Source organism: Euprymna scolopes, chromosome 25 (assembly GCF_053919585.1).
Source record: "Euprymna scolopes isolate OS-2025 chromosome 25, ASM5391958v1, whole genome shotgun sequence".
NCBI classification, from domain to species: domain Eukaryota; kingdom Metazoa; phylum Mollusca; class Cephalopoda; order Sepiida; family Sepiolidae; genus Euprymna; species Euprymna scolopes.
In genome coordinates this window covers 79,325,302-79,351,487 of record NC_136506.1, presented here as the reverse complement: position 1 = coordinate 79,351,487, position 26,186 = coordinate 79,325,302, and the positions used below count along the sequence as shown (strand labels likewise).

Below are 26,186 nucleotides of genomic sequence, written 5' to 3'. Positions count from 1 at the left end.
AGCGTCGCACGTTGTTTTTTTTCACACTTTATTTTCCAACTTCGCCTCAAGGCTTCGGGTTCGATCCTTCCTACTTACCTACCAAAACTTTTTTTAACCCCCCCCCCCGACACAAACACCCGGGCAACGATTCTTTTGTTTTGATTTACCCAAAAACACACACACCTCCAAACACCTGGGCAACGCCAGGTACCCCCGCTAGTCTATAATATTATAATATAAATCTCAGCTGTCTGTTTAAATGTATGTATGTATGTATGTCTCACAAAAACTTTTGACAGAGGTGACGGATTTTCACGAGATTGGTATTATTTTGAAGCTCGACTCTTCAGATGACATGTATTGAAAAATTGGCCAAAAACATTAATTCCTTCACTCTCAACTTGGCACTTTTCTATAGGATGCGGGTCATTTTTTTTTTCGCCGATATTTTCGAAGCTCATCGCCTTTTTCTATTGTTTAGCCTTAATTTAAACCTATGTCACTTCCGGTTTGGCGATGGGCACAACAGCTTATGTGTCACTTTTTTTTTTTCACGTTCTTTTCCTCCTTTGTGGAACGAGTTTGAGCCAGCCTGCTTACTACCACTTATTTTTATTTTTTTTGCTCAACACACACCTCCAAACACTCGGGAAATGCCGGGCAAAACCAGGCACCCAGGCTACTCAGTTCTAAATGACAATCTTCTGGAAGTTGAAGGTCCAATTCTCAGTGCAGGCGATGCTGAGAATACAATTACTAATTATTTAAGATTTGATACCTGGTTATGGCTGAAGGAACAAGATGGAACTACCCCTGTGGATTAAATAAAGGATTCCATTTGAAATTCCATACATGAATATTCCTGAGTTTAACAAGATGCGCTTGAAGAAGGTCAAAGGTTACATCAGCAAAAACATTGTAACCAAAAAAAGAATTGTAGTCCAAACAATCTAAATAACGTTTTATCGTTCTGAGTTTTTAGATGAGGATTTTTTTTTTTACTCACGTTCACCCCTAACAAGGCATATCGCCGCTTGGATGTAAAGGACTACTAATTGGGGCCGTGCCTAAGAAAGAATAACATGATGTTGGTTTACATTACATTTAAACTTCTGCATATCAGTACAGCCAGAGAAGCAGGTAGCAGGGAAGGAATTCCAAAGTCTAGCTGTTCGAGGGAAGAAACTATCAGAATAGAAAGCTTTCTGGCATTTAGGGATCTCAACAGTGAAGGGGTGTGGTTTTGTTGCTAAATGGGTTTGTCGGGGATTTGTAGATCGAGGGGGCACAAGTGCAACGAGTTCATCAGAGCACATTTCATTAAAATACTTGTAAAACAGGCACAGAGATGCAACATTGTGGCGATGGGACAACAATTGGAGCTTAGTTAACAAAGTGGGATATATTAGATTGAAGACTCTTTTTTGGATCCTATTCAAGAAGGAGAGGCTAGTTGTAGATGCACCAACAGATGTGGCAACAATATTCCATGCATGGGCGAATGGTGGCCTGGTAGAGGTGCGGGATACTCTCAGGTGTGAGTAGTCTTCTAGTACGATAGTATTATCTGGATTATTCAGGCTACTGTTCTCATCTTGAGTGTCAACAGCATAACATATAAAAAAAACTAAGTAAAATACATTTCTAAGTAACACTTATCAAAGGATGAATCCTATACGTAGGCGATACTAAAAAATGCATTTCTTTTCTGAATTTTTTAGATGAGGATCAGTTATTCGTATTATTTGGCTTCTGTTCTAATCTTAAGTGTCATTTTCACAAGGTTTCGGTTGATGTAACCTCCAACCTTCTTCAGGTGTACTTTAGCAAACTCAGGAATGTTTCTGTCTCTTAACCCCACCAGACCTGAGCTACTGAACCTAATTTGCCCTGACCACCTGGGCAAAATTGTGAAAAAAAATTTAAACGCGCTAGTAATTTTTTGCCGCCAGCATTCAGCCTTTGTGTACCAATCCACCCAACAGGTGGAGCCCTCCTTGATGCACAGGCTACTTGCATCATCAGAATTATCATCACTTTCACCTTCATCGATATATTCATCATCACTAGCGTTGTTTCAGAAACATACTCTCATTCAAATTCGCCTTCGTCTGAATCAGAATTTGTCACTTTATCCAACACTTGTTGCACCGTGAAACTTCTTGGTCTCGCTCTTTTACCTGTCGAAATGCTTGGTTCGTCACTAGCTCGCTTCATGGCTACTTTAGTCTACAAAACAACTCACAACATCGCCAAAACAAAGAAAGCCATTTGTAGAACGTTAGGCTTGCGCTAAATCGAGGCTAAGCAGTGATTGGGTAGCTATTTTTAGCTCCCTTAAAACACAAAACCACATGATTGGAAAAATACCGGTTTAGTGGTTACTCGTTATATAACATTTTTGGAAATTACCGGTACATCGGTAACTTGGTCTTGGTACGGTTAAGACGTTAACATGGTCAAAGGGAAATAACTTTCTCTTCTGTAAAGGCAAAGTTGCCTCCCTTGCTTTAACTCTGAGATAAGTTATCACGTCTTCACACGAGATGAAACCACACTTGAGCAGCCATCTTGGGAGAACAGCGGCATCGCATGCCACCAGTAGACAATCGGACTGAAAACTAAATTATACGTATAAACTTAAGAATATTTTCCGGCTTACAAATAAAAGACTTAATTCATAGAGTAAGTCATAATACTGTTGAACTCGGGAATTTGGATGGAATTTCAAACGGAATCCTTTATTTACTTTACAAAAGTAGTAGTCTCGTTCTGTCAGCCATGATTGGATACTTAATACTTCCACCCAGTCCTGGCTGAGAGCATGCTACCCTCATGAAGTAAATAAAAGGTTCAGTTGGAAATTTTGCCCAAATTCTCGAGTTCAACAAGGTACACCTAAAGAAGGACAAAGGTTACATCGACTGAAACTTTGTGAAAATGACACTCAAGATGAAAACAGCAGTTCGAAGAGTCCAAATAATATGACTAAGAAAGGCAATTGTGCATTATGTATGACTTCTGCCTGGTCATGGCTGATGGAACTACCCATATGAATTAAATAAAGGGTCCATAACAGATTTTCGAGTTTAACAAAAACATTTCAACAAAATACATCTAAAGAACCTCGGAAATTACATTTTGAAAATAAAACTCAAGATGAGAACAGCAGTTTGAATAATCCAAATAATTCAAAATATGAGTTTTATTTGCAATTTAGGTTTTTCTTTTTTTATATATATTTATTCATTTAAAAAAAAAATACACAAACGTTTTTTTTTCTTTCTTCTCTAATAGTTTTTGTTATAAGGCTTTGTCAGCAAACTAAAAGATTACCCGACTCAAATTCAGCAGCAAACAGTGTTCGGTCAGATACTGTTCCTTCATTTGTAATATAACTTATGGCAAGAGAGTCGGTTTCACAAATTTCTTAATTTATTCAGTAAGTTGTTAGGTGAAAGTACAGAATCTTAATAATCATAAAACCGTCCGGGCATCCTTTTTTGCTTGCTTGAATCTTGTAATAAATAATTTTACCAAAAATTCTTCATAAGTTTTGGTTTCAGCTTCAATTCTAGCTGATGGCATCCAAGTCATTTTTTTTTTTTTTTTAATCAATATTATATATTGGGTACAATATGATATATAATAATCGGTAGAGAATTGACACTATAATAATATATATTAAATCTGCATAAATTAAAATATTATTTTTAAGCGTATTGTTCTCTACTAGTAGTTAATAAAACTCACGCCCTCCATATGTTAAGAATGGCTTTCTAAATACGTTATTATTTCAGCACGGTCTGTAAACTGCCAAAGATTATTTAGACAGCTATTCTTGAACATGGGGAGGGAGAATGAGTGGCTTTGTTACCTATTCTGTACTTGCACCTGACAATTAGACTAATTAAATAAAAACTAGTACAAAACGTGGCAAGCGTGAAAAGTAACAAAAACGGGAAGTCTGTGGAACTAAATCTGATTCAACACCGTTTGCTGCAGATTTTGAGTTAGAGACTCGATTGGGTTCTGATTCTTGTTAATTGCATCCAGTTATGCTTCATGATCGTTGTTTGATCATCAGCTTTGCGCTACATCGTCTTTCTTTGTTACTGACTTGACATCACTTTGTACATTATCATTCATGGCGTCCATTTTGTCATCTGCGACTTGTAATACCCCATTTTTTTCATCCATTTCACCTTTCAATTTACCGTCAACTTCACAGTCCGTTTTGTCATCTTTGACCTCTTTGCTCTGCTCTTTGTCGACCCCTGCCTCGGGGACTTCATTTGCCTCAACATTCGTGCTTAACACTTGGTCAGCTTCATTCGTTTTCGCGATATCTACCGTGTCATCCTTTGTACTATTTCTGCGTTCGCTTTCTTCGGACATTTCTGAAGCATTTTTCTCGTTTTTGTCTAAAGATTTCACAAGTTCTAGCGGTATATGTTCGCTTTCTGGTGGACATATATCCGCATCTTTATTTTCTGGAACCTTAACGTCCGTTTCGTTTTCAAAGCCAAAATTGTCCTTCCCGCTGTGTCGTAGGGGATTCGGTTTGTCTATCACAAGCGCCAACGAAGGTTTCGACTTTTTAAGTTTGGGGCTCATATCGACAGACACTGTGTTTGAATTCTTGATATAAAGCGGGTTGGTAAAATTAGAGAACTCTTTACCCACAATCATTCTGACGGGATATTTTTTGCGGTACCAAATATAGATTGACATTCCTATGACAAAGATGATTAACAACGGAATAATGATGCCAGCTGTAATTCCGCCATAGTTTTTGCTTCCTGATTTCACTGCCGTTGTATGATTTGTTTTCTCTGCTCCATTAACCACCGTTTTGGAAGGAGGGTCCTGAAAAAAAAAAAGAAAAAAGAAATTGGTCATTAAAGAATTATTATTCTTATCATTTTTTTTTTTTTTTTTGCAAGGTGATCACCACTTATCAAGGCCCGGAAGCCACTCATGGATAAGGGTTATTGTAAGTACAGTACGTTAGTGTGGATATTTTAGAGTGTCTACTTAAGGGGGCGGTTTATCAGGAATTTGTTTACGTTGGACTTGAAGACATCCAAGTTGCAGTCAGGAGGGAAGCAGGCAGACGGAACAGAGTTCCACAGGCGTGCAGTTCTAAGAAAGAAGCTTTGTTCATGGAATCTACGTTTTGATTTAGGCATAGATAAAGAGTGGGGAAAGTTTTTGACAGTGGATTCAGCTAGATGGGTGTTTTTCGTAAAAGATTGGCGAAGGGGGGGGGGCCAGAGATTGAAAGATATTTGGTTGATACCAATTAAAAACCCTAGATATCAAGCCGGTGTAAAAGTTATATATATATATATATATATATATATATATATATTACATGATAGTCATCACTTATGAAGGCCCGAAGGCCACTTGTGGATAAGGATTAATGAGATTACAGAAGCCACCTGGACAACAGTATAGTAAACGTTAATGTTGGAAAGTGGGTAGAATTTGATTAAAGAAGGCTCAGCAAGAATTTGTTTACATTGGAATTGAAGACGACCATGTTGTAGTCAGCTTTAATCTTTAAATAGTTTTTTTTTTTAAGTATAAGACTTATTTCTTTGAAAATCCATGGCTTAAAGGATTTTCTCATATTCTATTCCTTGTTTAAACATTTGATTATAATGAAGTATTCAACTTTACTTTTGCTTTATATAGATATATATATATATATATATATATATATATATATATATATATGTATGGGTAGAACGATAAAGCTATAGAAGCCTTCTATCATGTCTGAAAGTGACGCAATGCTCAACAAGCGATATCGGAGATGCACCACTGTACAACTTATGCTTTCTACCAATCCAAGTTACGACAACAGGACCATTGCCAGCACCCTCAAAATGCATCGCTGGATTGCCATGAGTAACAGGGACGTGCTCAGGGTGATGAAAACAAAGTTTCTGGTCACGGTCTTTGGTGTGGTTTTAAGTGAAGGCCACATCATGCCACCTCACATCTTTAAAGTCAGCTTGAAAGTCAACACCAAAGTGGATGATCCACTGGTGCAATCAGGTGGCCGCTGGCAGACTCTAGGTATTGCAGCAGGACTCGGTGCCAGCCTACGTCCAAAGAGACTCAGGCTTCGATTCAGAAGGAGTGCTACGACTTTGTACCCTTCTCTCACTGCCCCCCTCCTACCTCCACCTGAACCCACTGGACAACTTTGTTTGGTCATACATTGAGAACATCACCAACACGACTTCCACAACACTAAAGCCGACCTGATTGCTCCCTCTGGTATTTGTGGAAAAGGCATGCTCCTAGTTCCGGACCCGTATCGAGATGGTGATTGAGTCTGAAGGCGGCTACATTGAATAGATGTCAGTTCTACTACATAACCAAGTTACCTGAACTAATTTTTTCAATAAAAGTTTTAAAATAAAGCTGTAGTGTTGTTTTCTTTAGGGTGAAACTTTTACCATTCTACCACACACACACACACACACACACACACATATATATATACATATATATAGTTTAATAAAGTATATCGAGAAACACTTTAGCAAGAGTTCAACACACATTTATTATTCGGAAAGGAAACACAAATAGAGGTGAGTCGTTAATCTGCAAAGTTTTGAAGAAATACTTTCCATCTCGTCAGAAGGGAGGAGTTAGCAGAATGCATAAAGAAATTTTGCCTGTAAAGTATTTAAAGAAACTAAGTATGAAAAGGATCATACTAGCGTGAAAATAAAATGTAGAATAATGAAACAAATGGAGTGGGGAAAAAATGAAAAATTGGTTTCACGAATTATTGAGCCCAAAATTAGATGAATCCGAGGAAGTGGTAGAAATAAAATATCCATGTTTATAATAAATGATCCAAGAAAAATATCTTAGTGAATAGGCACAGATGAAGAAGTCCAGTCTGTGAGGTTATCCACAAAGAAAGCAATTTGAAGTATATATATATATATATAGTGGAGATGGTAATTAATAAAAACTGAAGAAAGTGCTCAATACTGTTATAGAGCAAATATGCGTTTTATTTTTATTACCGTATCTTTCTGTAATGTAACTTAATGTAACATTTTTTGCTGATGAGGAGACTTTGTTTTTAAAGGACAAAACTTTTGTCAAATTATTGTCAATTTAAATAAAATCAACATCGTTTCTGAAATGATCGTACAATCTAGTTGATTTTGTTTGTTTTTCCTTTTGAAACTGATTTTTAATTCAAAATTATGAATCGTTTTACTATATATATATATATATATATATACTAGCATTTCAGCCCGGCGTTGCCCAGGTGTTTGGATGTGTATGTTGAGCAAAAAAAAAAAAAGTGGTAGTAGGAAGGCAGGCTCGAACCCATACCGCAAAGGAAGAAAAGAACGGGGTAAAACCTAACGTTTATGCTGTTACGACCACCGCCAAACTGGAAGTGACATTTTTAAAAATTAAGGCTAAACAATCTAAAGGAAAGGATAACTTTCAAAAATATGGGCGAAAAAAGTGACCCCACCCCCTGTAGAACAGTGCCTAGTTGAAGGGAAAGATATTAATGTTTTTAGCCAATTTTTCGATATTTGTCGTATGAAAGGTCAAACTTGTAAACGATACTGATCTTGGTAAAATCCGTCGCCTCTATTGAAAGTTTAAGGCAGATATGCAAACAGACATACATACATACATACATACATACATTTATATATTGGTAACTAAAATTTTTCGACTCAAACTGATAAAAAGCTTGCCGTATCTCTGAATACCCTTTATGTAAAATTTCACATATTTAGACCAGAAATTGTCTGAGTAATTTGGAAGAGACTGCAGGGGTATATATTTTTTTAACTTTGACCCCTATTATGACCCCTTAACATTTATTGTTTTGGGCTCAAATCAAGTTATTAAGTTAGATCCATGTCCAAGGAACCTATATCTAAAATTTCAAGTGCGTAGACCCAAAATTGTCGGAGGAGTTTGGTAGAGTTCTCAAAGGCCAAATCGTTGAACTTTGACCCCTTAATTGCCAAATTTCTAGCCAAAAACCGATCACATCGATTTTCCCAAATCTCAGTACCCTCTATATCAAATTTCGAGTCTGTAGACTAAAAATTGACAGAGTTATTATGTAGAGAAATGTACACAGACACACACACAGACACGTTCACTTTTATAGATATACTTGTTGTCACTTGATCGTCCGTTGAATTTGTAGAATTACTATAAAAAAAACCTAACCCAACAACCACCAAGGCTGGTGCCACAATAACAATGGCAAAACAAATGGTAGTCAGTTGCAGATGAAAAACTAGTGTCAAATCCATTCCTTCTCGATCCCACAAATTGATTCGTTTCTCATGGAAAACAATCAAACTAATTTGAAGTGTTAGAAAGAATTATTTTTAACAACGTTAACGGTGCCAGAAATATCACGGTTTTTATGGCCGTGTGAGAAAAGAAAATTGGAAACAGGTTTACATGTTCATTTGAAGAACTGCACAATCATGAGAACATTATGCAAAAAATATAATCCATTATAATTGGTTTGACCTTGGATTACAATGTAGAGTCTGTTTTAGATTTATGTCGTTATTGACTTAGAATTAGTTATGTTTCTTGTCAATTTCTATTTTCTATACTGATTTTTTTTTTCTTTTTATGGAAATCGCTCCAGACGAAATAGCAAGCCACTTGATATAAGGAAGTAAAAAAAAAAGAAGAAACACTATCTCAAAGTCAGAAATTAGCCAACGATAAATGTTAGATGGATAGATTCCGATACAGCAGCAATTCTTCCTCCTTTGTCAGAAACATTGCTCATGAAATGTGAGGATTAAATGACAAAAGAAGGAAAGTGTGTTATGAGGCTGCCGAAAGTAAACCAATAAGAGTATCTGCTCACAAGATTCACATTTCGAAATGTTTACTTCATTAGTTGTGTTCAGCATGTTTTATTCTTTCCTTTTCCAAGACTTCAGTTTCATTTCACTAGTGCTTCCCAACATTTCACTAATGCTTCCCAACATTTCACTAGTACTTCCCAACATTTCACTAGTGCTTCCCAACATTTCACTAGTACTTCCCAACATTTCGCTAGTGTTTCCAAACATTTCACTAGTGTTTCCCAACATTTTGCTAGTGTTTCCCAACATTTCACAAGTGTTACCCAACATTTCACAAGTGTTACCCAACATTTCGCAAGTTTTTCCCAACATTTCACTAATGCTTCCCAACATTTCGCTAGTGTTTCCCAACATTTCACTAGTGTTTCCCAACATTTCACTAGTGTTTCCCAATATTTCGCTAGTGTTTCCCAACATTTCACAAGTGTTACCCAGCATTTCGCAAGTTTTTCCCAACATTTCACTAATGCTTCCCAACATTTCATTAGTGTTTCCCAACATTTCACTAGTGTTTCCAAACATTTTGCTAATGTTTCCAAACATTTCACTAGTGTTTCCCAACTTTTCACTTGTGTTTCCCAACATTTCACTAGTGTTTCCCAACTTTTCACTTGTGTTTCCCAACATTTAACAAGTGTTTCCCAACTTTTCACTAGTGTTTCCCAACATTTCACTAGTGTTTCCCAACATTCCACTAGTGTTCCCCAACATTTCACTAATCTTTCCCAACATTTCACTAGTGTTTCCCAACATTTTGCTAGTGTTTCCCAACATTTTGCTAGTGTTTCCCAACATTTTGCTCGTATTTCCCAACATTTCGCTAGTGTTTCCCAACATTTCACTGGTGTTTCCCAACATTTTGCTAGTGTTTCCCAACATTTTGCTAGTGTTTCCCAACATTTTGCTAGTGTTTCCCAACATTTTGCGCATATTTCCCAACATTTCGCTAGTGTTTCCCAACATTTCGCTAGTGTTCCCAACTTTTCACTAGTGTTTCCCAACATTTTGCTTGGGTTTCCCAATATTTTGCTAATGTTTCCCAGTTCTAAACAGGTATCTTGAAGTATTTCAAAGATTATCTTTATGCAAGCTTTGAAATACTTCTTTGGACCATGCTGAGGATGTTTACCAATGTTAAACTCATCTTTCGCAATTGCATTTTTCGGTCGCCCACACTGAGAATTGAACCTTCACAAAGGACCCATGGCATAGTGATTAGAGTACTTGGAAAAATCATTTGCAAAAAGTAATATTCTCCTGAAGGTTGAAGGTTCAATTCTTAGTGTGGGCGACTGAAAAATACAATTGTGAATTATTAAGAACGTCTGTCCAGCCATGACTGAAAGGACGAGAGTATGCTACTCCCATGAATTAAATAAAGGGTTCCGTTTGAAATGCTGTCTAAAATTCCGAAATTCAACAGAAACATTCCCGAGTTCAACAAGATACACTTGAAGAAGGTCCAAGGTTATGTCGACCGAAATGTGAAAAATGACACTAAAGATGAGAACAGTAATCCAAATAATATGAATAATCAATCCTCATCTCAAAAAGTTCACTCACCGTTTCATCCAAACCTAAATTTTACTTAATACTTTGCTTTATCCGGGGCATAACAGATAAGGTAGTAAGTAAAATTCAGTTCTAAGTGACACACTTCTGGAGGTTGAAGGTTCAATCTGCAGTGCAGATGATACTAAGAATACAATTGCAAATTACTTCTATCCCGGTCATAGCTTACGGAACACGAACATGCTACCACCGTCAATTAAGTAAATGATTCCGTTTGAAATTCCATGTAGATTCCCGAGTTCGACAGAAAGGTCCAGAGTCCAACAAGTTGCCCCTGAAGAAGGTAAAGGCTACATCGGCCAAAACGTTGTGTGAATAACACGCAAGTAGTTCGAAGAATATAAATCAGGGTTTCCCAACTTTTTTTGTTTTTTGTTTGGTAAACGCCCCCTAGAACACTCGGATACCTACTACCGCCCCTCTCCCTACATGCATCCTTACATAATAATGTTAGTGGTAGTGGTAGTCCATAATTAAAGTGAAAATAAATAAATATTCATATAGTTTTGTCAACATTACGGGGTTTGATTCTTGAATTATTTTTTTCCAATTAAAGATAAGTGTGATGCAATCAATTTCCACATGAACTGTGAATCCCAAAGAAAACGGATTGAGAAACACCTAGTAATGTTGCTAGAATCTCTCAGTCTTTCACCGCCCCACCCCCTAAAGGATTTCAAGGACCCCCTATACGATAAATTTGGGCGCCACCCATCTTAAATCTAGTAACGCGGCCCTATTGGGCGGTATGGACCCCCATTGGGAAACCCTGGTCTAAATAATCTAAATTATACTTGGTTGACAAGTTAGGCATAGACAAAAGTTTATTTACACCAAATCTCTACTTGGCCTTTTGGTCAAGATCAAAGTGTAGTATCTGTTCCGGCAGATACTGCAGCTATGACTAGCTATGACTAGCTATGACTAGCAAAGACCAGATGTGGGGGCACCCCCACATGCCTGACCTTTAACCAGCTCCCATTTCCCACCTCTCGGGAGCTGGTCCCCTTTTTCCCTTCCCCTCCCTTCACTCCTCACATTAAAAATCGGCCTTGTGCCTAATTTGCTCGGTGGGGGAGCAAATAAATACCATCTGTTCCGGCAGATGCTGCAAGCTATGACTAGCTATGACTAGCTATGACTAGCAAAGACCAGATGTGGGGGCAACCCCACATGCCTGACCTTTAACCAGCTCCCATTTCCCACCTCTCGGGAGCTGGTCCCCTTTTCCCTTCCCCCTCCCTTCACTCCTCACATTAAAAATTGGCCTTGTGCCTAATTTGCTCGGTGAGGGAGCAAATAAATACCATCTGTTCTTCAGATGCTGCATTTCCATTTCTTGTTCTCTTTCGGTGGAGGAGAAATCCTTCACGACTGAGACAATTTTTATTTTTGTACCTTTTCTCCACGTTAAAAAACGACCCTGGTGTCTAACTCTGTCCCGTGGGAAGGCATAGTAAATAGGTACACCAAATACGAGGTGCCTTCAATAAGTTTCCAGACTTTTTTCATATCCGCACTTTTATTGATGATAAGTCTCCTTCAAAGTAATCTCCTCCGGCTGCAATGCACTTGTACCATTCCAACAACTTCTGGAAGGCCCCATGGAAGTCTTCTTGTATGAGCGTGTCAATGAACCTCGTCAAAACCTATTTCATCTTCTCAATTGTTTCATAACAACAGCCTCTAAGGTTTTCCTTGAACTTCTGGGTGATACTGCATCTGAATATGTACAATAGGTACAATTTTTAAATGTATCTTTGATCATTTTAAATTTTAGTAGGACAGACAGACAATCGTCATTTATAGAGGGTAACCCCCTTTAAAAAATATCAGTATTGGAATTGTTAATAAAACCAATTACAATACAAACATACGAGGTGCCTTCAATGCCGGATAGCCTTGCTAGTCTATTATACAGGGTGGGCCAAAATAAGGGTCCTATTTTTAAAAATTCATAAATTCATGTAAGTTTTAAGAAGTGTTTTTCGGCCAAAATTTGTTTTTTTTATTTCAAAAAATCTCGGAAGGGTCAGTCTACACACACATAAAGTTTGGTGAGTTTAACTTTTATTTTGTGGAAGTTATTCAAATTTAAAGATAGGACCCTTATTTTGGCCCACCCTGTATAAAGAAAAGTCGTATTTCGGTTTGTTTGTGTGTGATGATAGTGTTGGGCTAAAGCTCAGAAACTACCAAGAATACACCGAAAAAAACTTATATGTTATGATTCGATATGATTATGCTAAATAAAAAAAATACATCTGATATTTATTTGCTTGGGGTCATCAGGGACTAAATAAGTAGATGAGAGGAGGAGGGGGATCCGATAAATACTCTAGTTCATTATTACTGATACTAGTTTGAAAAAAAAAATACCCAAACAATCGATTTTCTTAATCTTTTGTTTCTCCGTCTTCTTTATTTTTTATCTTTCTATGAGCGTCCAAAGTTTGCGCATGGGAGAGCGAGAGAGTGGGGCAGTGGGGCACTGGGGCAGTTGGATGGAGAGTATGAGTCAAAAAAAATAATACTTGGATAAGGATATGTACACGAGTAAAAAAAAAGTCTAATATTTTTTCGCTTTTGTTCGTCAGGAAGTAAATTAGTACATCAGAGAGGGGTGGGGGTGGCGGTTAAGATACTTTGTTTCATATTTCATTATTAGCAGGGTTGCCCGACGTTGCCCAGGACAAATGTAACATATTTCTATTAAAACTTCTTTCTCCATCCCTCTCTCTCCTTATATATATATATATATATATATATATATATATATATATATATATATATATATATATATATATATATATATATATGAGACGAAGGCGGAAAAGAAAGTGAAAGAAACCTGAGATATTACCTCTACGCTAAGACGAGAGAAGAAGTGAAAAGCATTCAAATTTAACGATTAAAAAGTTGACTTGATGTGAATAAGTTCACGCAGGCGCAGAAACGAAGGTTGACTGTAGGCCAGTTTCTGCTCTCCTCAAGAAGGGGGAGTTCTTCAAATGAATAGCAATTGTCTGACTTTTGCCTTTTATATATATAGACTTGCCTGGGTGTTTGGAGATGTGTGTTGAGCAGAAAAAAAAAGTGGTAGTAGTTAGGCAGGCTCGAACCCGTACCGCAAAGGAGTTAAAGAACGTGAAAAAAAAAAAACTATGACGTCTTTGCTGTTGTGCCGATCGCCAAACCGGAAGTGGTGAATGTTTAAATTAAGACTAGGCAATTGAAAAGAGGGGATGACTTCCGAAAATATCAGCGAAAAAAGTGACCCCTGCCTGTAGAAAAGTGCCCAGTTGAGGGTGCAGGAATTAATGTTTTTAGCCAATTTTTTTTTTTATATTCGTCGTCCAAAGGGTCGAGCTTCAAAGCAATACCGATCTTGTGAAAATCTGTCACCTCTGTCGAAAGTTTTAGGCAGATATACAAACATACAAACATACATACATACATGCATACATTTAAACAGACAGGTGAGAGATTTATAATACATAACATTGGAAATGACTGAAAAACCGCCTCTTTGACAAAACTTGCCTAGCTTACCACCAAAAGAATTATTTTTAAACTTTAGATATTAATTATCTAGGACAACGCCCATCAAGAAAATACCAACCTTGTGGGTATTTGCTTTATAGTCTTTTAGTTTAAACTGGGCATACAAACATACACACAGACAACTGCTCTTTATATAGTAGATCACAGGCAGTTGTTCTAAAAACAACACTAAAACTAAGTTAAACAATCAATCAGCTTCTTTCTTTTTTCTTTCTTTTTTCTTTCTTTTTGCTTTCTTTTTCTCTTCTATCAATTCTCTAGGGTTGCGCATGATGTAAAAAGTTGGAGGGAAACAATGAGCCATTTGTGGTGGCTTAATTTTTCGTGCTTTAATTTGCTGTGCTTTAATTTGTTGTGTTTTAATTGATCTTGCCTTAATTTGTCGTGCCTTAATTTGTCGTGCCTTAATTTGTTGTGCTTTAATTAGTCACGCCTTAGTTTATCGTGCCTTTATCTGTTGTGCCTTAATTTGTCATGCCTTGATTTTTTGTAACTTAATTTATCGTGCTTTTATTTGTTATACCTTAATTTGTTGCGCTTTAATTTGTCAGGTCTTAATTTGTTGTGCCTTAATTTGTTGTGTCTTTATTTGTTGTTCCTTAATTTGTCGTGTCTTAATTTGTTATACCTTAATTCGTTGTGCTTTAATTTGTTGTGCCTAAATTTGTTGTGTCTTAATTGATCTTACCTTAATTTTTTGTGCCTTAATCTGTCGTGCCTTAATTTGTTGTGCTTTAATTTGTCGTGCCTTAATTTGTTGCGCCTTAATTTGTTGTGTCTTAATTGATCGTGCCTTAATTTGTCGTGCCTTAATTTATCGTGCCTTTATCTGTTGTGCCCTAATTTGTCATTCCTTAATTTGCCGTGCCTTAATTTGTCGTGCTTTAATTTGTTATGCCTTAATTTGTTGTGCTTTAAGTTGTCGTGTCTTCATTTGTTGTACCTTAATTTGTTGTGCCACAATTTGTTGTGTCTTAATTTGTTTTGCCTAAATTTGTCGTGCCTTAATTTGTCGTGCCTAAATATCATACAAATAGAGAATTAGCAATAGTTATTGTCGTGCCTAAATTTGTTGTGCATAAATCGTAAAAGCGCGTGTATTCTTACTGTTTGTTTGCACAAAAACCCCACCCCATCATAAAAAAAAACCTAAAAAACAAAAAACGAGTCAAGATAATAAACGACGTGTGAGTCAATTTTTGAAGTCTTCCAGGATCGTACGGTCAGAACGTGAGTCACGTTTCCTCTCGTTTTCTAAGTTGAACTACTTTCGCCAGTTTGTCTTGTTTCAACATCATTCTTATCACCTACATGAAAGGATGCGAAAGTTACAACCCATTTCTCGCACTAATTATGTATCTCTTTTACACAGCGGGATTGATGCGACACAAGGGTCGAGAAAGTCTGATACGACACAAGGATCGGTAAAGTTGAATTTGAAGAGCTAATGCCTTAGAGGAAGACCACACTGGCCTGCAAAATATCACTGACTAACCCTGTCGATATTCCCCGATAGGGGCATCTCAGGCAATTAACAATACCCTTTCTCAAATGAAGAAGATAAAACCTGGGAGAGTGGACCTCCTAGAACTGCACGGGACCAAAGCCATACCTCAACCAACACAGAAAAAGTAATCAAGTCTCTGTTGGCTTTGTTAACGAGAGAGAAACCCTGATAGTTATTTCCCTCTCACGACGGGATGATGCGATACAAGGGTCGGATAAGTTGAATTTGAAGAGCCAGTGCCCGAGAAGAAGAGCGCACTGGCCTGCAAAATATCTTCGGGCAGCCCTGTTGGTATTCCCCGATAGGGTCACTTCAGGTTATTAGCAATAAACTGACCTCTTTTTTCAAAGCAAGCAGGTAAGGCCTGGGAGAGTGGACTTCTTGAACAGCACAGGACCAAAGCCATACCTCAGCCAACAGGGGAAAAGTCATCTCAACAATAGCTTAGACTCTGTTGGCTTTGGTATACTTGATATTTATCTCCCTTCCACGACTGGATGATGCGACACAAGGTCCCAGAAAGTCAGATTTGAAGAGCCAGTACCCAAGAGGAAGAGCACTCTGGCCACCAAAAAATGCATGAGCAGCACCGTTGACATTCTCCAGTATGAGGCGCCTCAAGCGATTATCAATAAACTACCCCCTTTCTTAAAAGAAGAAAGCAAAGCATGGGAGGATGAACCTCCTAGAACTGCACACGACCAAAAGCTATGTCTCAAATTGGCTCTGAATAATGGTTCTGTTGGCTTTGGTGCCAATGGAAATCCTCAACAGCAAAGTTTAAACAACCTATCGCAGGTTAATTCAATTTTACACAATATATGCGTCATCTTTTTTATACATTGTTTATATACAGTGTGTTCTAAAATTATCTGACACATTTGTAGGTCAAAAAATGTTAAATAACAATTAAATAAAGCAAATATCTTTTTAAAATTTTTTAAATGTACGTAGAATGCCATTTTATTTCAATTAGGTCCAAATTTATCTATATTTGTATTCATGCATTTTTGATGACTATTACAAAAATATTGCAGTAGTCATCTTTCTTCGCTATTCTCGTTACCTCTTTACCTTTGTATTTTCCTTTATTAGTTGCATAGTCGATTGGCACCCCTTCACGCCTTTCCCTCTTCTGCAACAAACCCATCGAAATGAATTAACTAGCTAGTAAACATTGGTCATCTCCTTAGTTCTTATTTACAATGCCTCCCCACGGGACATAGTTAGAAACCAGGGTCGTTTTTTAACGTGGAGAAAAGGAACAAAAATAAAAATTGTCTCAGTCGTGAAGGATTTCTCCTCCACTGACAGAGAACAAGAAATTGAAGTGCAGCATCTGAAGAACAGATGATATTTATTTGCACCCCCACTGAGCAAATTAGGCACAAGGCCGATTTTTAATGTGAGTAGTGAAGGCGAGGGGGAAGGGAAAAGGGGACCAGCTCCCTAGAGGTGGGGAAATGGGAGCTGGATAGTGATTTGCTAGGTGGCCCAAGTATGGACCAGAAGATTGCCACAAGGGCAATGGTCTTTGCTTGCAGCATCTGTCGGAACAGGTATTTATTTGCTCCCCCACCGAGCAAATTAGGCACAAGGCCGATTTTTAATGTGAGGAGTGAAGGGGAAATGGGGACAACTCCCCGGGGAGTAGGGGAGCTGGATAGTGACAATTGGTATGAAGGGTTGCCCCTACATTGACTAAGGTCTTATATGTGGGATTGCTCCCACATATGGTCTTTGCTTGCAGTATCTGCCGGTATTTATTTGCTCCCCCACCGAGCAAATTAGGCACAAAGCCGATTTTTAATGTGAGGAGTGAAGGGAGGGGAAAGGGAAAAAGGGGACCAGCTCCCGAGAGGTGAGAAATGGGAGCTGGTTAAAGATCAGGCATGTGGGGTTGCCCCCACATCTGGTCTTTGCTAGTCATAGCTAGTCATAGCTTGCAGTATCTGCCGGAACAGATGGTATTTATTTGCTCCCCCACCGAGCAAATTAGGCACAAGGCCGATTTTTAAAGTGAGGAGTGAAGGGGAAATGGGGACCAACTCCCCGGGGAGTAGGGGAGCTGGATAGTGATAATTGGTATGAAGGGTTGCCCTACATTGACCAAGGTCTTATATGTGGAGTTGCCCCCACATATGGTCTTTGCTTGCAGTATCTGCCGGAACAGATGGTATTTATTTGCTCCCCCACCGAGCAAATTAGGCACAAGGCCGATTTTTAATGTAAGGAGTGAAGGGAGGGGGAAGCGGAAAAGGGGACCAGCTCCCAAGAGGTGGGAAATGGGAGCTGGTTAAAGGTCAGACATGTGGGGTTGCCCCCACATCTGGTGCAGTATCTGCCGGAACAGATGGTATTTATTTGCTCCCCCACTGAGCAAATTAGGCACAAGGCCGATTTTTAATGTGAGGAGTGAAGGGAGGGGGAAGGGAAAAAAGGGGACCAGCTCCCGAGAGGTGGGAAATGGGAGCTGGTTAAAGGTCAGGCATGTGGGGTTGCCCCCACATCTGGTCTTTGCTAGTCATAGCTAGTCATAGCTATTCATAGCTTGCAGTATCTGCCGGAACAGATGGTATTTATTTGCTCCCCCACCGAGCAAATTAGGCACAAGGCCGATTTTTAATGTGAGGAGTGAAGGGAGGGGGAAGGGAAAAAGGGGACCAGCTCCCGAGAGGTGGGAAATGGGAGCTGGTTAAAGGTCAGGCATGTGGGGTTGCCCCCACATCTGGTCTTTGCTAGTCATAGCTTGTCCTAGCTAGTCATAGCTTGCAGTATCTGCCGGAACAGATGGTATTTATTTGCTCCCCCACTGAGCAAATTAGGCACAAGGCCGTTTTTAATGTGAGGTAAAAACCAGCTCCCCTAAAAGTAGGCAAAAAGGGGGCACTCTGGTTACCAAAAATAATAATTGTCCCAGTATAGAGGGTTTCCCCTCCATTGACTGATACAAATTATCTTAAGTGCAGCATCTGCCGGAACAGATGGTATTTATTTGCTCCCCCACTGAGCAAATTAGGCACAAGGCCGTTTTTAATGTGAGGTAAAAACCAGCTCCCCTAAAAGTAGGCAAAAAGGGGGCACTCTGGTTACCAAAAATAATAATTGTCCCAGTATAGAGGGTTTCCCCTCCATTGACTGGTACAAATTATCTTAAGTGCAGCATCTGCCGGAACAGATGGTGTTTATTTGCTCCCCCACTGAGCAAATTAGGCACAAGGCCGTTTTTAATGTGAGGTAAAAACCAGCTCCCCTAAAAGTAGGCAAAAAGGGGGCACTCTGGTTACCAAAAATAATAATTGTCCCAGTATAGAGGGTTTCCCCTCCATTGACTGGTACAAATTATCTTAAGTGCAGCATCTGCCGGAACAGATGGTATTTATTTGCTCCCCCACTGAGCAAATTAGGCACAAGGCCGTTTTTAATGTGAGGTAAAAACCAGCTCCCCTAAAAGGGGTCACTCTGGTTACCAAAAATAATAATTGTCCCAGTATAGAGGGTTTCCCCTCCATTGACTGGTACAAATTATCTTAAGTGCAGTATCTGCCGGAACAGATGGTATTTATTTGCTCCCCCACCGAGCAAATTAGGCACAAGGCCGATTTTTAATGTGAGGAGTGAAGGGGAAATGGGGACCAACTCCCCGGGGAGGAGGGGAGCTGGATAGTGAGAAATGGTATGAAGGGTTGCCCCTACATTGACCAAGGTCTTATATGTGGGGTCGCCCCCACATATGGTCTTTGCTTGCAGTATCTGTCGGAACAGATGGTATTTATTTGCTCCCCCACCGAGCAAATTAGGCACAAGGCCGATTTTTAAGGTGAGGAGTGAAGGGAGGGGGAAGGGAAAAAGGGGACCAGCTCCCGAGAGGTGGGAAATGGGAGCTGGTTAATGGTCAGGCATGTGGGGTTGCCCCCACATCTGGTCTTTGCTAGTCATAGCTAGTCATAGCTATTCATAGCTTGCAGTATCTGCCGGAACAGATGGTATTTATTTGCTCCCCCACCGAGCAAATTAGGCACAAGGCCGATTTTTAATGTGAGGAGTGAAGGGAGGGGGAAGGGAAAAAGGGGACCAGCTCCCGAGAGGTGGGAAATTGGAGCTGGTTAATGGTCAGGCATGTGGGGTTGCCCCCACATCTGGTCTTTGCTAGTCATAGCTAGTCATAGCTTGCAGCATCTGCCGGAACAGATGGTATTTATTTGCTCCCCCACCGAGCAAATTAGGCACAAGGCCGATTTTTAAAGTGAGGAGTGAAGGGGAAATGGGGATCAACTCCCCGGGGAGTAGGGGAGCTGGATAGTGACAATTGGTATGAAGGGTTGCCCCTACATTGACCAAGGTCTTATATGTGGAGTTGCCCCCACATATGGTCTTTGCTTGCAGTATCTGCCGGAACAGATGGTATTTATTTGCTCCCCCACCGAGCAAATTAGGCACAAGGCCGATTTTTAATGTGAGGAGTGAAGGGAGGGGGAAGGGAAAAAGGGGACCAGCTCCCGAGAGGTGGGAAATGGGAGCTGGTTAAAGGTCAGGCATGTGGGGTTGCCCCCACATCTGGTCTTTGCTAGTCATAGCTTGTCCTAGCTAGTCATAGCTTGCAGTATCTGCCGGAACAGATGGTATTTATTTGCTCCCCCACTGAGCAAATTAGGCACAAGGCCGTTTTTAATGTGAGGTAAAAACCAGCTCCCCTAAAAGTAGGCAAAAAGGGGGCACTCTGGTTACCAAAAATAATAATTGTCCCAGTATAGAGGGTTTCCCCTCCATTGACTGGTACAAACTATCTTAAGTGCAGCATCTGCCGGAACAGATGGTGTTTATTTGCTCCCCCACTGAGCAAATTAGGCACAAGGCCGTTTTTAATGTGAGGTAAAAACCAGCTCCCCTAAAAGTAGGCAAAAAGGGGGCACTCTGGTTACCAAAAATAATAATTGTCCCAGTATAGAGGGTTTCCCCTCCATTGACTGGTACAAATTATCTTAAGTGCAGCATCTGCCGGAACAGATGGTATTTATTTGCTCCCCCACTGAGCAAATTAGGCACAAGGCCGTTTTTAATGTGAGGTAAAAACCAGCTCCCCTAAAAGGGGTCACTCTGGTTACCAAAAATAATAATTGTCCCAGTATAGAGGGTTTCCCCTCCATTGACTGGTACAAATTATCTTAAGTGCAGTATCTGCCGGAACAGATGGTATTTATTTGCTCCCCCACCGAGCAAATTAGGCACAAGGCCGATTTTTAATGTGAGGAGTGAAGGGGAAATGGGGACCAACTCCCCGGGGAGGAGGGGAGCTGGATAGTGAGAAATGGTATGAAGGGTTGCCCCTACATTGACCAAGGTCTTATATGTGGGGTCGCCCCCACATATGGTCTTTGCTTGCAGTATCTGTCGGAACAGATGGTATTTATTTGCTCCCCCACCGGGCAAATTAGGCACAAGGCCGATTTTTAATGTGAGGAGTGAAGGGGAAATGGGGACCAACTCCCCGGGGAGTAGGGGAGCTGGATAGTGACAATTGGTATGAAGGGTTTCCCCTACATTGACCAAGGTCTTATATGCGGGGTAGCCCCCACATATGGTCTTTGCTTGCAGTATCTGTCGGAACAGATGGTATTTATTTGCTCCCCCACCAAGCAAATTAGGCACAAGGCCGATTTTTAATGTGAGGAGTGAAGGGAGGGGGAAGGGAAAAAGGGGACCAGCTCCCGAGAGGTGGGAAATGGGAGCTGGTTAAAGGTCAGGCATGTGGGGTTGCCCCCACATCTGGTCTTTGCTAGTCAGAGCTAGTCATAGCTTGCAGCATCTGTCGGAACAGATACTACACTTTGATCTTGTCCTGAATCTCGTTAGTTATGCTTATGCAGTTCTGCTAAAGATACCATGAGACATTTGGCGGTGAGAACAAACATAAAAGTTGTTTGTTTGTTTGTTTTTTTTTTTGTTTTTTTTTTTTTTTTTTTTTAAGTTTTCTCTTTGCACAATTCCGGTTGAATAGGAAATAGATTTTGTTCGGTTTCTGGTTGAGATCACTTCAAAGAAAGAGGTTGAAAATCAGACCGGAAGTTAGAGAGCGAGAGAGAGAAAAAAAAGTGTGCCAAATTGAATGAAGGTCAATGTCGTGGGACGTTCTCGGTCAGTTTTTTGTTTGTTTGTTTATTTTTGTATATTTTTTGTTTTGTTTTTTTACTTTAATATAATTTTGTTATTGTCGTTGTCGTTGTTGTTGTTGTTGTTTGTTTGTTTTTTGTTTTTTTTTGTCTTTACAGCGAAAAATGAAAGAAAGGCAGAAAAGAAAGAAAAAAGTAAGAAAAGAACACGAAAGAAGGACAGAAGAATGAACGAAAACAGAAGGTAATGAAAAAGAAAATAAAACGAAATAAAAAGAAGGAAAGAATAAAAAAGCAACAAAGAAAAAAGGAGCAAAGAAGAAAAGCCAACATAAACGAATGAAAGAAAAAAGAAAGAAAGAAAAAAAACAAAATAGAAGAACGAAAGAAAGAGAAGGAAAAGGGAAAGAAAGGCAAGAAGGAAACTAGTAAAGAATAAAGACAATGAAAAGAAAGAAAGAAAAAGCTCGGTTATTTCAGCGCTTTATGGTGTTTATCTCTAACCCACGACTCGAAGATGTGACACAAGGGTCACAAAGTAGAACTGAAGAGCGAGCATCCCAGATGACGAACACTCTGGCCTGCAAAAATGAAGTAGGGACACCCCAGGCGATTAAACTAGCCCCTTCTGTCTTCTGTTGGGATACATTTAATGTTGCCCGGAACCAACACGTTGTGTGCAGTTTCAGTCGCAAAGAAGACCAATACAGAGAATAAGAAATAACTCCAACTCGATTGTTCTTTAGAGAAACAACACTTATTTCCTCATTGGTACAGCCGTGACGTCACCCGCGTGATCTAGAACGTTCTCCACGTCTCTCACGGGATCTCGAACGTTATCTCGTCTCCCTCGTGATCGTTATCTTTCTCTTTTTTTATCGTCCTTTTTCTCCCACCGGTGACGTCACTTTGTGTGCATTTACAAACGCGCACCCGCACTATGTTGCATAAAGGCGACGGATCGATTTTTTTAATATGTCATTTTAAGCAAAAACAATATTACGGATTTGATTATATCATGTTGAAAATAGTAATATATCCAGAGATTACGAAAATTCATTAAGTAGAAAGTTATTTATAGTTAAAAGTAGTTTTTACGGAAAATTGGATAGTTTCATTTTTCGTAGATGCTATAAAGTAGACGGGGTCATAACTTGGAACGCATATTTAAGATTACGTTTTAATGGCGACCAACATTTTAGCCTATAGCGATAAACTTTGGGTAATTCTTTTTTGGGACGCCAGCACGCCAGGACGCCAAAAAGTACGTCAGTGTGGCAAATTTCATTCCGTCATAAAAACAGCTTCCTACAGAAAAAAAAAACTTATTTTTACATTTTTATCTAGCGAATAAACATAAAATTACACATGAAAAACCACGTTTATTATTTTTAAAATCAAACAACATATAACATTTAAATGTAATATGAAAAAAAAAACACTTCGCTGCACAACTCCCCACCTAGCATGCCGCTATAAATCCTGTCCTAATTCACAGCAGGGCCGTATGTTTCAGTAGCACTATGTTTTGTTTTTGGTGAATATCAGTTTAAAAAAAAAAAGATGAGAATAATAAAGCGAATAATCCCAATTACAAGAAATCTCCTAAACTGGATCCTGTTTCCCTCTTTTATGGTGTATATTTCTTCTTTCTAAACAGGATTTTTTTCCCCCTCGTCACCAAAGCCCACATAGTCCGGGTCATTTTTAAATGGCCTTAACTAAAACCGTCTTAAAAGACAAGATGGCCGGTGGGCAAAAATAATTTAATCTGCTGACGTCATCACGGATAGTCCCTTAACATTTGGTTGCTTGACACCGGTAGTCACCGGTAGTCACTCGTGGATATCGTAACGTCTTGAAGTCAGTGTAATATTTCTTTTTTTATTAAAATGCCTTCACGGTGCATCGTTCCAAATTGCCGAGGAAATTATCGTAAAAGACCAAAAGTGACAGTATTTTAATTTCCGAAAGATAAAGAATTATATTGCCTATTAATGCAGTAAAAAGAAAAGATTTTATACCATCTCCATTCAGCAAAGTAAGTTTTAAGGTGCTCCCCCCTGTATTTAACACGATGTAACTATAATTTAATTCAAGATTATCATCCTAAGTTTTTTACTATTCAAAAGAAGAAGCTTCAAATAAATTGCTAATATTAAAAAAAAAATTTACAGCATACAAAACTAATGAAAATGCGAGACAACATTTGCGTTTACATTATCGACTCTTTAAAACACGTTCTTTTGAAGAGACGATTTTTTTAAGCTGTTGACACAGATGTTTTATAAATCTAGCAAAAATTAATTTCCCTGAAATTTTTCAATATTTAAAAATAAATTATGCCGGCTGATAAAATTTTAAAACTTTTTTTTAAAGCTAGAAAGATAAAATTGAAAAATACTTATTTATGAAACTAAACTAACAAAAAAAAAAAAACGCGCGTTCACTCGTGGTCTGAAAGTTCATTTCATTAACGTATTTTAACTTTAGGTTAATTATTTTTTTACTGTGCAATACTTCATGAATTTATTAAAGTTTTTAAAAAATGGTTAAATATGAAGAATAACTCCACCTTCGAGAATTCCTTTAAAATTACCACTTTTATAGGTTTTCGGGTGCGCTGAAAACGAAAATAACATTTAAAATTAAGGCAAACGAGTATTTTCTAAGATATCTTTTAAAAACAAAAACTACTTGTTTCCTGGAATTTTAAAGGATTTTCCGAGGGTAAATAGTGGCCACAAAGTGGATGGTCAGTTTACGTTAAATTATTATAGAAAAGTGATCCCCCACTTTTTAACTAACATTTCTTGGAAACTACTCGTTTGCCTTAATTTTAAATGTTATTTTCGTTTACAGCGACCTCAAAAGTCTATAAATTAGGAATTATAAAGGAATTTTCCAAGGTGGAGTAATTCTTCATATTTACCAAAAACTGTTTATGACTATTTTAGTCAACAACAACAAAAAAAGTTCATTAATAATTATTTTTCTATCTTATCGTTTTTTTTTTTTGTCATGTAATTTTTTTAAAAGTCAAACATATGGTACGGTTTTCTTTTAAATTATTTCTTTAGGTATGTGAACTTCATTTTCGACCTGAAGACATACGGCAAGAGACTACAGCATTTGATGAAAAAAACCGGAAAGTCAATCACTGCTAAATTAAAAAATCCATGTCTTAGAGATGGTGCTATTCCTAGAATACTACCAAACTGTTCCTCCTATTTATCATCATCAACCACTTTTAGAGAGTTCCCTAACGCAAAGAAAATGCGTTTAGAAAACTCTGCCCTTAAGCGTGCCTTATGTGAAAGTGTTGCTGACGAGTTAGAGTTACAAAAACGTAACACTTTCCATAGCATTGATGATTTGGAAACAAAATTGAACTTCCTAAATAAAAATTATTGGACTTTTATTTGGCAGGAAAATACCATTATCATATATCATATATACAGATGCCCATGGCCAAAGATAAAAATGTCCCTTGTAATTGAATCGGACTTGGCCGTTGCAGTATTCTGCAATGATGTTAAAATGAGTTCTATAGGAGAGTATAAGGTTCCTAAACATGTAACCGATAAAAATACTCTACAGATTTTGATGGAAAACATGAAAAAAATGGACATCGAAGAACAGCAAACCAAAACGTCAAATACAATTTCTTTATTAAAATTAATCTTGTCATTTTTGTTATTAGTACAAGATGAGTCATTCAAATATGTCAATTCAATTAAATTCATATATGAACAAATAAATATTGTTCATTTTGATTAAAAAAAATATTCATTTTGATTAAAAAAATAGTTTAATTTTAATATTTGTTTATTGACTTAACTCATATCAAATGTTTTGCTTGTGTTCTGCTTTAAATATTCATAATCTTACATGCATAATTTTCATTTAATTATAATAAATAAACTTCAAGTTTACTACAAATCAAATCGTGTTCCTTCACTTTTTTAAAATGTAATTTATAAGTAATTAAATAACGCATTCTAATCTTTAAAATCTATAATACAACGAAATATTCAATTGCTTATAATACTTAAACAAACAACTTGTGTTTTTATTATTATTTTTTTGTTATTAATATTAGATGAGTTTCAGTATAAATCATCGTGTTCTTTCTTTATTTCTTTATTTTAATCCAATTTTGAAGTTTTGTAACGCTGTCTGTAAAAAATTACTGTTCATTATTGATAATCTAAGAGTTCCACATATCTTGCTTGTTGGGACCTCGGCGATGACGTCATTTTTTCGGCTGGCCGGCCATCTTTATAACGAAGGCCACGCCTTAACCACCCAACCACTCATTGACTGCGGTATGCTGCTGATCCTGTGTATTTCTAGAAGGTCGACCCTTCCGGGCTTTATTTCTTCCTTTGAGGAGGAAGGTGGGGGCTAGTTTATTGCTAACCGCCTGATGCGCCCCTTCCGGGGAATGCCGATGGGGCTGCCCAGGCATTTTTGTTTGCATGCCGAAGTGCTTTTCCGCGAGGACGCTATCTCTTTGAATCCCACTTTCCGGCCCTTGTG

The 26,186-nt window shown here is 38.4% G+C and overlaps 1 protein-coding gene across 1 annotated transcript in view; it reads right to left on the bottom strand.

The window, feature by feature from the left end:
* Window positions 1–591: 591 nt before the first annotated feature.
* Window positions 592–26,186, bottom strand: part of LOC145247457 (uncharacterized) — a 76,943-nt gene continuing 51,348 nt past the window's right edge. Inside the window, exon 3 of the mRNA XM_080109240.1 lies at window positions 592–4,851. Coding sequence (XP_079965366.1) covers window positions 4,066–4,851 — 786 coding nt within the window. The 3' untranslated portion in view covers window positions 592–4,065. The remainder of the gene's footprint in view (window positions 4,852–26,186) is intronic.